This window comes from Theobroma cacao, chromosome 10, assembly GCF_053813885.1.
Source record: "Theobroma cacao isolate CCN51 chromosome 10, ASM5381388v1, whole genome shotgun sequence".
In the NCBI taxonomy this organism is placed as follows: domain Eukaryota; kingdom Viridiplantae; phylum Streptophyta; class Magnoliopsida; order Malvales; family Malvaceae; genus Theobroma; species Theobroma cacao.
This window is the reverse complement of record NC_142648.1, coordinates 28214171-28229982: the sequence shown is the minus strand read 5'-3', so window position 1 is coordinate 28229982 and position 15812 is coordinate 28214171. Positions and strand designations below refer to the sequence as shown.

At 32.8% G+C, this 15812-nt stretch overlaps 1 protein-coding gene across 1 annotated transcript; it reads right to left on the bottom strand.

Annotated features, from left to right (window-relative positions):
- Positions 1 to 4981: 4981 nt before the first annotated feature.
- On the bottom strand, positions 4982 to 11536 carry LOC18587445 (putative F-box/FBD/LRR-repeat protein At5g62970). The gene is made up of 4 exons (XM_088810548.1): positions 10559 to 11536; positions 6007 to 6972; positions 5272 to 5369; positions 4982 to 4991 (listed from the first exon to the last, which is right to left on the bottom strand). The coding sequence occupies exons 1-4, from the start codon at positions 11534 to 11536 to the stop codon at positions 4982 to 4984; spliced, it is 2052 nt and encodes a 683-aa protein (XP_088666674.1).
- Positions 11537 to 15812: the final 4276 nt, after the last annotated feature.

Sequence of the window (15812 nt, the reverse complement as noted above, 5' to 3'; positions counted from 1 at the left end):
TGGTTGGACTTCAGAGTAGTCAAGTAAACATGACCATGAAAGGTGAAACCATGCCTCGAGATGCCATGGTACATGTCTTACACATTTTCATTGAGAGATACAAACTTGCAGCTGTAGAACAGTATAATTGATTAAACATATAATGTTCACTTGGATTAAATGGGTCGCATAGTGCCCAAATCTGTAAAAAAACACAATAAGCAAAAAGGAAAATAAACAGTATATGATTCTAATGTTTTTGAACTTTTGGATCCCATCAGCCATGCCTTCTTGTCTATAAGCCAAATGATTTTGCTTAAAAATTACCCTACTTTTAATTGTTGAAGAATCTTTGATTGAGATAGAAACTAAAATCAGATTGTGAAATTCATCCATTTATACAATCAAAGTTTCTCTCAACCTTAGAATTATCTCCTTACATAGAATGCTAATAAAATTTACATGATGCACATTAATTAAACACTTAAAAAAGATTTTGATATTACGATCATGAAGCCAACCTTTAGCCACCATTAGTCTCATTGCAAAGCACGGGTATCAATTGAGTCTTAATTTAATTTTTATACATCTTAATCATAATTTAGTTAAAATATAAAAATTTAATTATGTCTAACAATTTTTCAATATCAAAATTATAAGGCTTTTGTTGGCAAGAAACAAAGGCTTGGCTTTGCTAGACTTGAGAGTAACCAGGTAAATGTGACCATGAAGAGTGAAACCATGCCTCAAGATGCCATGGTATATGTCTTACACATTCCATGGCATCTCCATACATAGAATGTCAATAAAATTTACATAATGCACATTAATCAAACACTTAAAAAAGATCTTGATATTATGATCACAAAGTCGACCTTTACCCACCATAAATCTTATTGCAAAGCACAGATATCAACTGAGTCTTAATTTAATTTTTACACATCTTAATCATAATTTAGTTCAAATGTAAAAATTAAATCTTGTCTAACAATTTTCAATATCAAAATTATAAGGCTTTTGTTGTTAGTGTGAAAGAAAGGCTTGGCTCGGTTGGACTTTAGAGTAGCCAAGTAAACATAACCATGAAGAGTGAAACTGTCACGACCCGGAACTCCCCTCGAGCCCGTGACAACCGCCGCGGTGCCCCGATGGGCACTCATCTCTCGGAATGCCAACCGGAACCTCGCAAGGCTTAATATCAGTTTCTCGTTTTCCCTGGTGAGTAACTATTGCCAAATATTATGTTCTAAAGGATTTTGAGCTATTTCCAACTTAAAACTGATAAAATAAAAATTTTGTCTCACTGAGGCATTTTGGTCATTTTTCACTAAAAATTTCGAAACCAGTTAAAAATATAGTAAACAAGTACCAATCGCATAATTCATATTCAAAACTAAGTTTAAGCATCTAAAACCTTTATTTAAAATGAAATTCTAATTATTTGAATATAATAAGAAGATAAAATAAAATATTCAATAAAATATTTTATTTTCTTATAAACAGTAATTTTAGAGTTATACGTAAATACTTTTTGTAATATAAAAACAAAATAAATTCATTCTTACTGTAACACAATAAAGTAGAATATTTAAATTAATTTAAATTTACAACATCAAGTGTGCCCACAAATAACTAGAATTAAGGAAAACTGTGAACCTACTGTGTGGAGGACGCTAATCCAATAGAAGCCCTCAATGGAATCAGCTATCTACAGCTTACTCTGAGCTTGAAATGGGTGGAAAGGAGGGTGGTGAGATTATAAAATCTTAGTGAGTAAACAAACATCATTTAAATCATCTAAAACCGAGTAAAAGGAGACAATTCAAATATCCCACCATTTTTAAGTATTTCACAATTTGAAAATTCATTCTAACCCATGCAAATAGTTGTATTTCATTTAATTTCTCATTAAGGCTTATGATTTCCATAAACATTTGGCTCATGCCATCAAATAGTACTCAGTGACACCTTAATTAGAGGTGTACACTCGAGCCCGCCAAGGCTGTTAAAAATTCACATTTCACATAAATCATATTTTTATTTTGAAAACATAGCCGTTCCTTGGCGTTAGCGGAGTTCATCATCATGAGGTGGTTCGGCGTGACGTGAACTCTAACCATACCTCAAAAGATACCCTACGCGCCTCTCCGACCGAGGTACATATATATATCCGGATTTCGTGCCCCTCTAATAGGCTGATCCACGAAATCCGCCCACTACAGCAAGCTAAACCCACCATACAATAAATTTCAATAACATGATATGGCAATTATTGTAATTCACAGCCTTTTAAGGCTAAATACATATTTCATACATTTCAACACAAATATCAATTCAGCCATTCATGCAAATATTGTCATAAGCCATTCGATTTCAAATCATAAATTTACAATATAACAAGTGGTCTCCAATTACTCTATTTTTCAAAATCATTATTCGATTTTAAGACAATTTATAAAATCCTTTCATTCAAATACATTTTTTTTGTAAAACACAAAGATTTACCATTTAAACTCCTTTTCAAAAAATTTCACCAAAACCGAATAAAAACATACTTTAGATAATAAAAATGATGGTAAGGTTACTCACCTCATAATAGCGGGATTTCTACGTCGTTATTAATTCGTATACGAGTATAATTATACTTAATTGCCCGTCACCTACTTCGTTCAACAAGCTTTCCTAGCAACCATTTAAATTCAATACATTTAGTGAATCAATTCTACTTTTCTCTCTCTCATTCTATCATAAATCCACTCACCTAATTCACATCTTAATATATTTTTACTATAATTAATTGCATCTTTTGTTCACGTAATTCTTTAGAGTATTAACACCGGTAACTTATTTACGGTATTTAGTGCCTATTTCAACCTTCTAAGCAACTTAAATTTACTTCATATCACCAATTAACCAATGCATAATTAAATAAAATAATTTAGCCTCCATATAATCCAATTTCAAAATAAATCATGGTGAAGAGTAAAGAAATTTTACCCAATTAAACTAAGTTGGCCCAAATCTTCACCTTCCTTTTCTTTTGGATTTTTCTTCCTTTGTTGTTTTTAGACTCTTATTCATGGACTTCTCCCATTTCTTTCTAATTGGACCATGTCCATTTTTCTTGCTTGTTGGGCCATGCCCATTTTCTTTGTTATTTTCTTTTCTTTTCTTTTCTTTTCTTTTCTTTCTTTCTTTCTTTCTTTCCCACCGTCCAACAACCTTGTTTGTCTTTCTTTTTCTTCTCTTCACATGCACAAACCGTCCACTCTCTTCCTCTCTCTCCCTCTCACCACCGGTCACCCTTTCCTAGCTTTTTATCCTTCAATTTTTTTCAGCAGCTACAGCTGCTCATTTTGGCTCCAAAATCAGCAGCTATGCTGTTTTGTTTTTCTTCAAATATTCAGCAGCTAAGCTGCACCTTTCCCTCCAAAAATTTGTAGCCAAAACAATCACAATTTACCATCAAAATAGCACCTCAAAACCTTCAATTTTCTACTACAAAATTCTGCACTTTTTGGCATCCAAAACCAGTAGAAAAATGGCACTGTCTAGCCTCCAAAACCAGCCCTTAAATGGCTCTCTTTTCCTTCTTGAATGGTAGCAAAAATAGCCCCTCAACTCAGCTCTCTTTTCCTTTTATTTTTCTTTCTCTCTTGGCTTTCTCTTTGTTCTTTCTTTCTCTTCGTTTCTTCTTTGTTCTTTGGTTTCTCTTTTACACTCCCTCAACCGACCTCTCTCTTCTTTGTCTTCTTTACTTAGTTTACTCAATGGTATATATATATATATACTATTTTATTTCTTCATGAATGTTCCACCACATTCAGCTTTGTTCCAACCAGTCACATCACAATCTTTTTTTTTTCTTTTCTTCCTTCACTTGTTGCTTCACATGCCCCCCCCCCCCTCTAATTCACTAAGGAAAGAGTCTTTGACTCTTTTATTGACCACATGGGCGGCTGCCCATGTTGGTCTTATAATATTTTTTTTTATACACATACTATTATTATTTTACTCTATGTTAATTTTATTTTTCTATTTAATTTCCATTGCATATCCTTTAACTTTTATATGTTAAATTCGATCCTTTTGATATGTCTAAAAATTTCAATTTTCATCTAACTTCCTTTCTCAATGCGTGTACCACCGAAATATACAGATTGCACCTCAACGCAATATTACCACAATATTTAAATATTTACTTATCCGCGTTGGTTCGACTTAACAAAACACGCGTATTTCACTTTTATCGCTTATTTCTACAAAAATTCACTTGTATTTCTTCTCCCCCACTTGGATCAACCATATGATCCTTTTTCATGACTGATTTCGACATCCGGTTAAATATTAATATTTTAATATTATTTAATTAATAAAAATATTATTTTATTCTAAAAATTTTATCTTGTCTCCTTGGTACTCAAAATTCCTTATTATGCCTCACTTGACTTCTGAATCGCCTTTTATCTCACAAATTCTCTTCCGATAAAATTATTATTATTCTATTATTATTTTCTCGCATGCGGATCATTTTATCTTAAACTACTCCTTTCGTCTTTTATCACTTTGAAACATTTTAATTGACTTCAATTTGCATCCGATCAACTTTATTTATCACTATATCAAAGTATGGGTTATTTCAGAAACCATGCCTCAAGATGCCATGGTACTTGTCTTACACATTCTCAATCAGATATACAAACTTGCAGCTTTAGAACAATATAATTGATTAAACATAAATTGTTCATATGGATTAAATGGGCAGCATAGTACTCAAATCTGTAGAAAACATAAAGAGCAAAAAGGAAAATAAATGGTATATGATTCTAATGTTTTCGAACTTTTTGATCCCAGCAGTCACGCTTTCGTATCTTTAAGCCAAATATTTTTGCTTAAAATTACCCTACTTTTAATTGCTCAAGAATCTTTGATTGAGAAAGAATAGAAATGAAAATCAAATAGTGAAATTCATCCATTTATACAGCCAAAGTTTCTCTCGACTTTAGAAGTAGCTGCATACATAAACAAAACAGCAAAGACCAACATAAAAGACTGACAATCAGTTTTAGAAAGCGTTTACAAATCTCAAGTCACTGGCTATCCTCAAAACTATCCATCCCTGAGAAATCAATTGCAAAAGCAAAGCTCGTAAGATAATCAATTTGCACATTTCAAATCAACTATACATTAATTATTAAATAAAAATAAAAGATAAAGTAAAAATACTTACATATTCTCAATATAGCAGAGTTGTTGAAAAAGTAGTTTAGGATACATGCAGGCATTTCAAACCTGTCCCTTTCCCACTTCTTAACTTTTATCTTCATATGCTTTAAATTAGCAAATGATAATGGATTTTGATCCAGCAAGGATGGAAATTTGGTGAGAACCTTACCACAAAGAAATGGTTATAAGAGATTTAGAAAAGGAAATCTTTGAGAAAATCACATATTAAGATGCATTCGTTTTTATCTAAATCACGATAATTGTCATTGTCCGTTATAAGAAAAAATAAGATAACAAAAGAGAACAGTAACCAACTTATCAAGATAAGACAACAGATGACTTTGACATGGAAAATTTCTTCATTCTTACCACCCTATTCAATGATCCATTTCCTTTGTTGCAGGCGAATTCCTATACGGGAATTCTGTGACAATATAGTTTAAAAGTACAAGACACATTTATAAAGTAGTGATGAGAAACGTAAATTTAGTATGGAATCTATCTGAACAAGATGAGTTTTGTTATTCATTTATAATGATGAAACAATATCCTTCTAGATGCTGTAACATTTAGTTTTCCATTTCAGTTTGTGTCCTCTTTTGTATCAATTTCCAAGCAAGAGTTGAAGAGAAAATGAACAATATGCTGCTCGGTATCATAATATATAAAGCTAACAACGCATTGCACAGATGGAGAGAAAGTGTTGCAAATCACTTTAAGCATCAAGATCAACATACCATAATATATCATAAATTCAAACGGTCAATAATATGAAATGGAAAATGAGTAAAAGCTATTTACCTGCACTGTGGACGATGATAATGTCAAAGATTTTGCATGACGAAACTCGCTAAGGGTGTTGATCGAACGAAGAACATACTCTCCTTCACTGTGTCTAAATCTGGGTGGTGTCTTTATATCAAAATATACATTATCGACAGATGCAAGGTGATCCGTTAAGCACACAATCGGAGGAGTACCAGAATACTTAAAGGTTGTGAGTCGGGGAGCATAAATCTCAACCTTACCGTCACCAAGAAATGCAAATGAAAGTACCAAGCTTGTCAGCTTAAGAGCATCAATACATAAACCTTCACTACCCACCGCTAATATATCAAAAAGTTGCAAAGTTTCAAGATTTAGGCAACCTGAGAAAGCCGTTGGTTCAAAGTTTGGTCCAGCCGTAGAGAAATGAGAAAGATGCAAAGACTTAAGAGCTGGACAAGCCAGTAATGTGGGTAGTTTCATGGGCATCCAATCACTACCTTTCAACTCGAGTGATGTCAATGATTGACAAGTCCAGAAGCTCTCGGGAAATAAATATTGGCAATCAGAGCGGGAATGGAAGGTGAGTTGCTGGACATTGTGTTTAACAGCATAGCAAAGCAATCCGTCTACGAGAAAACAGTGCGGGTCATAGATATGGGATTGGACACAAACCTTGACAAGGTCAGTGGGGCAACGCCGGAAAAGGACTTGGCGGATGAAATTGCTGAAAGAACACATCTTCATCTCTACCTCCTCTTGGTCTTCGTCATCTATTTCCTGTTGGAAAGGGAAAGTATCGAAATCGAAGACAAGGTTTGGAAGGGATTGCCAGAGGGGCTTCCATCTCTTGGACAAAACACAGGTTTGAACTGCCTGCTTGGTGTTTAAGAAAGACATGATTTTAAGGAGAAGACCATCAGGTAACTTGCTGATCCTGTCTTCAATAGTCATGTTCCTCCTCCCAAGTGTAAACAGCAACATATCGCTGAAATCTTCCATCTAAATTTTTCCAAGACCACCCAAACTTGCAAGCGAGAGAGGGGATTTTCGGTTTTCTAAAGGAGAGGAGACTGTTTGAGTGAGAGGTAACGGCTTGAGGGGTTGATAGAGAGAAAATGGTAAGGAAAATGAAAATTCAGATTCTTACCTTATACTTATGTTTTAACCATCAATGTCCACTCTGATTTTTTTTTTGGACAATATGGTATTTATTATTAAATATTTTTCTTACATTTTCTCTAGATAGGAAAAATGTCGAATAGTAGAATGAAACTTAAAAAATGCATATATATGCTACATATTTTATTTGACTTATTGCAATCGTATGTAATACTATTTACAATTCGTAATATAGAGAATGCCAATAAAATTTTACAAGATGCATATCAATCAAACACTTCAAAAAAATCAAGATTTTACAACCACGAAGCTAACCTTTACCCACCATAAATCTCACTTCGTAACACAAATATCAATTGAGTTTTAATTTATTTTTTATACATCTTAATTATAATTTAGTTCAAATATAAAAATATTATTAAAAATTTAATTTGGTCCATCAATTGTTCGATATCAAATTATAAGGCTTTTTGTTGTTAGCTTGAAAGAAAGGCTTGGCCTGGCTAGATTTGAGAGTAGCCAAGTAATTACATGACCATGAAGAGTGAAACCATGCCTCAAGATACCATGGTACATGTCTTACACATTCTCATTGAGATATACAAACTTGCAACACTAGAACAATATAATTGATTAAACATAAAATGTTCGTTTGGATTAAATGGGCAGTGCAGTGCTCAAATTTGCAAAAAAAAAATAAAAACTCAATGATCCAAAAGGAAAATAAACAGTATATGATTCTAATGTTTTTGAATTTTTTGATCCCATCAGTCATGCCGTCGAATCTATAAGCCAAACGTTTTTGCTTAAAAATTACCCCATTTTTAATTGTTAAAAAATCTTTGATTGAGATAGAATAGGAACAAAAATCAGATTGTGAAATTCATCCATATATACAACCAAAGTTACTCTCAACTTTAGAAGTATCTCCATACATAGTGCTAATAAAATTTACAAAATGCACAGCAATCAAACACTTAAAAAAGATCTTGATATTACGATCACGAAGCCAACCTTTACCCACCATAAATCTCATTGCAAAGCACGGGTATCAACTGAGTCTTAATTTAATTTTTATATATCTTAATCATAATGTAGTTCAAATATAAAAATTTAATTCTATCTAACAATTTTTCAATATCGAAATTATAAGGCTTTTGTTAGCATGAAACAAAGGCTTGGCTTGGCTAGACTTGAGAGTAGTCAAGTGAACGTGACCATGAAGAGTGAAACCATGCCCCAAGATGCCATGGTACATGTCTTACATATGCCATGGTATCTCCATACATTGAATGTCAATAAAATTTACAAAATGCACATTAATCAAACACTTAAAAAAGATATTGACATTACGATCACGAACCTGACCTTTACTCACCATACATCTCATTGTAGAGCACAGGTATTAACTGAATCTTAATTTAATTTTTATACATCTTAATCATAATTTGTCTCAAATATAAAAATTTAATTCTGTCTAACAATTTTCCCATATCAAAATTACAAGGTTTTAGTTGTTAGCATGAAAGAAAGGCTTGACCTGGTTGGACTTCAGAGTAGCCAAGTAAACATGACCATGACGAGTGAAACCATGCCTCAAGATGCCATGGTACATGTCTTACACATTCTCAATCAGGTGTACAAACTTGCAGCTCTAGAACAATATAATTGATTAAACGTAAAATGTTCATATGGATTAAATGGGCAACATAGTGCCCAAATCTGTAGAAAACATAAAGAGCAAAAAGGAAAATAAACGGTATATGATTCTAAAGTTTTCAAACTTTTTGATCCCAGTAGCCATGCTTTCGTATCTTTAAGGCAAATATTTTTGCTTAAAAATTGCCCTACTTGTAATTCTTAAAGAATCTTTGATTATGATAGAATAGAAATGAAAATCAGATAGTGAAATTCATCCATTTATACAGTCAAAGTTTCTCTCAACTTTAGAAGTAGCTCCATACATAAACAAAACAGCAAAAACTAACATAAAAGATTGACAATCAGTTTTAGACAGAGTTTACAAATCCCAAGTTACTCGCTATCCTCAGAACTGTCACAGCCTGCTACTTTGCTATCCATCCATGAGAAATCAATTACAAAACGAAGCTCATCAGATAATCAATTTCACAGTTCAAGTCAAATATACATTAATCATTAACAAAAAATAAAAGACAAAGTAAAAATACTAACATATTTTCAATATAGTAGAGTTGTTGAGAAAGCAGTTCAGGATACATGCAGGCATTTCAAACCTCTTGCTTTGCCACTTCTTAACTTTTATCTTCAGATGCTTTAAATTAGCAAACGGTAATCGATTTTGATCCAGCAAGGATGGAAATTTGGCGAGAAGCTTGCCACAAAGAAATGGTTATAAGAAATTAGAGAAAGAAATCTTTGAGAAAATCACATATTAAGATGCATTCATTTTTATCTAATTGATACTAATTGTCATTGTTCGTTATAAGAATGAATAAGATGACAAAAGACAACAATAAACAATTTGCACTGTTGTCTTCCAAAAATAAAATAGAAGAAAACCAAAGCCAAATCTGGCAATGATGCAGTAAGTGAGTCTAGCAATATATATCCACCTTTTGTGTTTAACAAGGACTTTATAAGAATAAATGGATGGCTGCCAATGAAATATAGACCGGTAGGTATGCTACAATAAAACAAATTAAAAGCCAATTCTTATTAAATATAATTAGAGAAGCAATAACCAGATCAATGTATTAATGAAGAATTACCTTTTTGTTTAAATTTTGTACATTCAACATATAGATTTCCTCCGAATTTCTTTTCAGTAAAATTTTCGTGAACCAAACAACATCAAAATGAACATACTGGGGTCTTACAATGGAAACAAATTGTTAAATTCAGGACACAATGTGTCTCATGCTTAAACATTCTCTTTTGCAATTAAAAGAGAAAGCTGAAATGATCTTTAACGCTTTGGTAAATTTTACACAACTTAGCAGGACAAGACAACAGATGATCTTGTCATGGAAAATTACCTTACTATCCTCATTAATGATCCGTTTCCTTTTGCATAGGTGAATTCCGATGCTTGAATTCTTTGACATAAGAGTTTAAAAGAACAAGACACATTTATAAGTGGAGATGGGAACCATAAATTTAGTAGGGGAATCTATGTGAAAAAGATGAGTTAGCATGAGTCCTGTTCTTCTTTTAGAATGATGAAACAGTATCCTTATAGATGTTGTAACATTTAATTTTCCTAAGAAAACGAACAATATGCTGCTCTGTATTATAATACATAACACCAACAACCCATTACACACATAAGTGATGGAGAGAAAGTTAGTTTTGCAAATCTTTTCTTGATTAAGTTTGCTTCCACTCCAACCCGTAATGGTCGAAAAAGAGATGTAAGCAATAAGATCAACATACCAAGATGATAAATTTCAAACAGAGTAATGATATGTGAGTAAAAACAATTTACCTTGACTGTTGAGGTGGATAATGTGAGAGATTTTGCTTGACGAAACTCCTTGAAGGTGTTGATCAAACGAATAACACTCTCTTCTTCATTGCGTTTAAGTGAGTATGCCTTTATATCAAAATATACATCATCGAGAAATGCAAGATTTTCCTTTAAACACACTATGGGAGGAATACCGGAATACTTAAAAGTTGTGAGTCGGGGAGCACAAATCTCAACCTTGCCCTCACCATGTAACACAAATGAAAGTAACAAGCTTCTGAGATTAACAGCATTAATACATAAATTTTCACTTCCAATCCAAATATCAAAAAGTTGCAGAGTTTGAAGATTTGGGCAACCTGAGAAAGCCGTTGGTTCAAAGTTTGGTCCAGCCATAGAGAAATGAGAAAGATGCAAAGACTTAAGAGCTGGACAAGCCAGTAATGTGGGTAGTTTTACGGCCATCCAATCATTACCTTTCAACTCGAGTGATGTCAATGATTGACAAGTGTAGAGACTCTGGGGCAATAAAAATGGGCGACCACCTCCACCTCTGTGGAGTTGGAAGGTGAGGTGTTGGACATTGTGTTTGACAGCGTAACACATCAAACCAGCTAGGACAGAAGCATGCTGGTCATAGTTGAGAGACTGGACACACACCTTGACAAGGTCAGTGGGACAACGCCGGAAAAGGACTTGACTGATGAAATTGCTCAAAGAAAGCATCTTGATACCTACCTGCTCTGGGTCTGCGTCATCTAACTGAACTATTTTCTGTTTGAAAGGGGAAGCATTGTAATTGAAGTCAAGGTAAGGAAGGGATTGCCAGAGGGGCTTCCATCTCTTGGACAAAACACAGGTTTGAACTGCCTGCTTGGTGTTTAAGAAAGACATGATTTTAAACAGAAGATCATCAGGTAACTTGCTGATCCTGTCTTCATTATTCCTGTTCCTCCTCCCAAGTGTTGACAACAACATATCGCTGAAATCCTCCATCTAAACTTTTCCAAGACCACCCAGAATGGGAGAGAGGGGATTTTGGGTTTTCTAAAAGAGAAGAGACTGTTTGAATGAAACGGTTGGCTGCAGCAGCAATGACCAAGTGAGCGTGAGAGGAAACGGCTTGAGAGAAAATGGTAAGGAAGATGCAAATTCGGATTTTTACCTTAATTTTATATATGTTTTAATTACCTACAAACGACGTAGTTTACCAAGGCAGGATCAAACTAATTATCTTGCCCACTCTAATTTATCATTCAATATTTTTCCTACATTTTCTCTACATATACACCATGAAACTTCAAGTTGCCCACTCTATATATTTTTCCTATATATATATATATCATATCGAGTTTTATGTTTTATTTTCTTATCTCATTTTTATTTGAATTATTGCTACCATATGTAATACTATTTACGATTCTTAATATAAAATATCGATAAAATTTTACAAAATGCATATCAATCAAACACTTTAAAAAATCAAAGTATTACTACCGCGAAGCCGACCTTTACTCATTGTAAATCTCACTATATAATGCACGCATCAATTTAGTCTTAATTTAATTTTTATACATCTTAATCATAATTTAGTTCAAATATAAAAATTTAATTCTGTCTAACAATTTTTCAATATCAAATTATAAGGCTTTTTGTTGTTTGCATGAAAGAAAGGATTGCACTGGCTGGACTTGAGAGCATCTAAGTAAACATGACCATGAAGAGTGAACCATGCCTCAATACGCCATGGTACAAACTTGCAGCTCTAGAACAATATAATTGATTAAACTTAAAAGGTTCATATGCATTAAATGGGCAGCACAATGCTCAAATCTAAAAAAAACACAAAGAGATTTAGCGACAATATCAACATACCGTAGTATGTAAAGTAAGTATCAATTATTTTAAATCCAAAGCATCAATGTAATAAAAATGGCAGAAAGAGTTAATAGTTTCTCAAATCCTTTCTCACTTAACGTTTTCACTCCAACCCATAATGGTTAAAAAGAGATTTAAGCAACATAGTTTATCACAAATCCAAACGACCAATGATATGAAATGGCAATTGAGTCCAAGCAATTTACCTTAACTGTTGACGTCAATAATGTGAGATATTTGTACGCTGATTTTTAAATAGAAAGATCATATACTATTCATTGAGTCAAATGCTCAAATATATAAATATCGTAATTTGTTTTAAGAAACACTAAAGTTGCCCCATGCCCTGCGTTCGGATTGAACAAAAGATTTGTCATTCGGGTCAAACAAAAGATTTGTCATTGATTTTAATACAAAGTTAAAGAGAATTTGATTGATGTTAATAATTTCATACATTGCTTGAACAAATTAAAGATAATCGTACGCTTTTATGGTATGATGTTAACAAAAGATTTGTCATTCGGGTCAAACAAAAGATTTGTCATTGTTTCTCGTTGGTGTATGGCTTGTCTTGGAGGATCCTCTGGATCAAAAAAAAACCAAATGAAAAGTTAGGTTTAGGAAATAATCTTGCAGGAAAGGAATGAAGTTGGAGAAGGCAGATGCTAATAAATTCACGAAGTAACATGATTAATGGGAGTTAACATGATAAATAGAAATACAGAGTATGGATAATTTTGATATAAAAGTGAAGTTGGTAATGGAAGTATAAAAAAAGTTAAGAAGGTAATAATGATCATACTGTCAATAATTTGAGAAATTAATACAAATTGTTCATAAGCAAAAAAACTCAGTGTAACATTAATGAAAATTGAGTATGAGTCAGTTGCTGGAACGAGTTAAATAAGTCTGGAAATCAGATGCTCCATGTGTTAAATTGATAAGAATATCAGTATATATATATAAGCAAGATTTATGACCAAATGCATATTCAGCTTTGATTAGAGGGTGATATCTCTACATTGAAAAAAAGTAAGAAAAGTTTGTACATTAGAGTAGCACAGAATGTTAAGAGCATAATAATCAATCATAAAAGACATGAAAGGTACAGATTAAAGAAAAATTGTTATAGTGTATGAATTGCACTTGGTTTTGTATTTCTTGGTTGGCGATTCTTTTCTTTTGCTAGTGGTGAATTGTTTTTGCAGTGTGGTTTCCAGGAAAAGTTATCTGGCTACATGGGTGTTGGTTGGTAATGCCAGAAGCTGTTCTTGTAGCTATTGTATTGTTAGCGGAGGGGTTGTTGATCTCGAAGTACCAACAGAATTTACAGTGTTCCATTATTAGCTTTGCACTTCAATGCAGTCAAACATCTTGCAATTGGCAATTCTTGTTTTTACCACTTTGGTTGTTAACCCTGCGGTGAAAAATCTTTCTTGCTTGCTCAGAGGTTTCAGAGGTTCAGGTAGTGCCATCCAGCTGATAGTGTGTAGTGTAGCAAGTTTCATAATTATTGCACAAAAAACTTTTCCACTAGCCTGTCAAAGGCCACCAACTCCATTTGTGAAGTATGATCTTCCACAATATATTGTATGTAGTATCCAAAATCAAGAAGACATAATGTGTTATTTTTTGTTTGATATTAAAGGCTGCAAATAAGATGATATCGAAGATGAATCAAAAAATTTGTTCATGAAAAGAGTAATAATCAATGATCAAACAGATGAAACAAATGGGTTAACCTAACAACTTAAAATGTAAAAATTTAATTAAAAATTTAATTAAAAATTTAATTCGATCTAACAATTTTTCAATTTCAAATTTTAAGGCTTTTGTTGTTAGCAGAGGGGGCTTGGCCTTGTTGTTAGCATGAAACAGGGGCTTGGCCTGGCTGGACTTGAGAGTAACAAAGTAAACAAGACCATGAAGAGTGAAACCATGCCTTAAGATGCCAAGGTACATGTCTTACACATTCTCAATAAGATACACAAACTTACAGCTCTAGAACAATATAATAATTGATTAAACATAAAATGTTCATATGGATTAAATGGGCAACATAGTGCTCTAATCTGCAGAAAACACAAAGAGCAAAAGGGAAAATAAACAGTATATGATTCTAATGTTTTCGAATTTTTCAATCCCATCAGCCATGCCTTTTTATCTATAAGCCAAATATTTTTGCTTTAAAATTGCCCTACTTTTAATTGTTTAGGAATCTTTTATTGAGATAGAATAGAAATGAAAATCAAATAACGAAATTCTTCTATTTATACAGCCAAGGTTTCTCTCAACTTTAGAAGTAGCTCCATACATAGAATGTCAATAAAATTTACAAAATACACATCAATCAAACACTTAAAAAAGATCTTGATATTGCGATCACGAAGCCGACCTTTACTGACCATAAATCTCATTGCGTAACATAGGTACCAACTGAGGCTTAATTTAATTTTTATACATCTTAATCATAATTTAGTTAAAATATAAAAATTTAATTCTTTCTAATAATTTTCCAATATCAAAATTATAAGGCTTTTGTTGTTAGCATGAAAGAAAAGCTTGGCCTGGCAAGACTTGAGAGTTGCCAAGTAAACATGACCATGAAGAGTGAAACCATGCCTCAAGATGCCTCAAGTAAACATGTCTTATACATTCTCATTAAGATAAACAAACTTGCAGCTCTAGAACAATATAATTGATTAAGCATAAAATGTTCATTTGGATTAAATGGGTAGGATAGTGCTCAAATTTGCAAAAAACACAATGAGCAAAAAAGAAAATAGACAGCATATGATTCTAATGTTTTCAAGCTTTTCGATCCCATCAGCCATGCTTTCGTATCTATAAGATAAATATTTTTTAAAAAAAATTACCCTAGTTTTAATTGCTTAAGAATCTTTGATTGAGATAGAGTAGAAATGAAAATCAGATAGTGAAATTCATCCATTTATACAGCCAAAGTTTCTCTCAACTTTAGAAGTAACTCCATACATAAACCAAACATTAAAGACCAGCATAAAAGATTGACAATCAGTTTTAGAAAGAGTTTACAAATCCCAAGTTAATCGGTATCCTCAAGACTCTCATAGCTTGCTTTGCTATCCATGCCTGAGAAATCAATTACAAAGCAAAGCTCGTAAGATAATCAATTTTCACATTTCAAGTCAAATATATATTAATTATTAACAAAGAATAAAAGACAAAGTAAAAATACTTACATATTTTCAATATAGTAGAATTGTTGAGGAAGTAGTTTAGGATACATGCAGGCATTTCAAACCTCTTGCTTTCCCGCTTCTTAGCTTTTATCTTCAGATGCTTTAAATTAGCAAATGGTAGTCGATTTTGATACAACAAGGACGGAAATTTGGTGAGAACCTTACCATAAAGA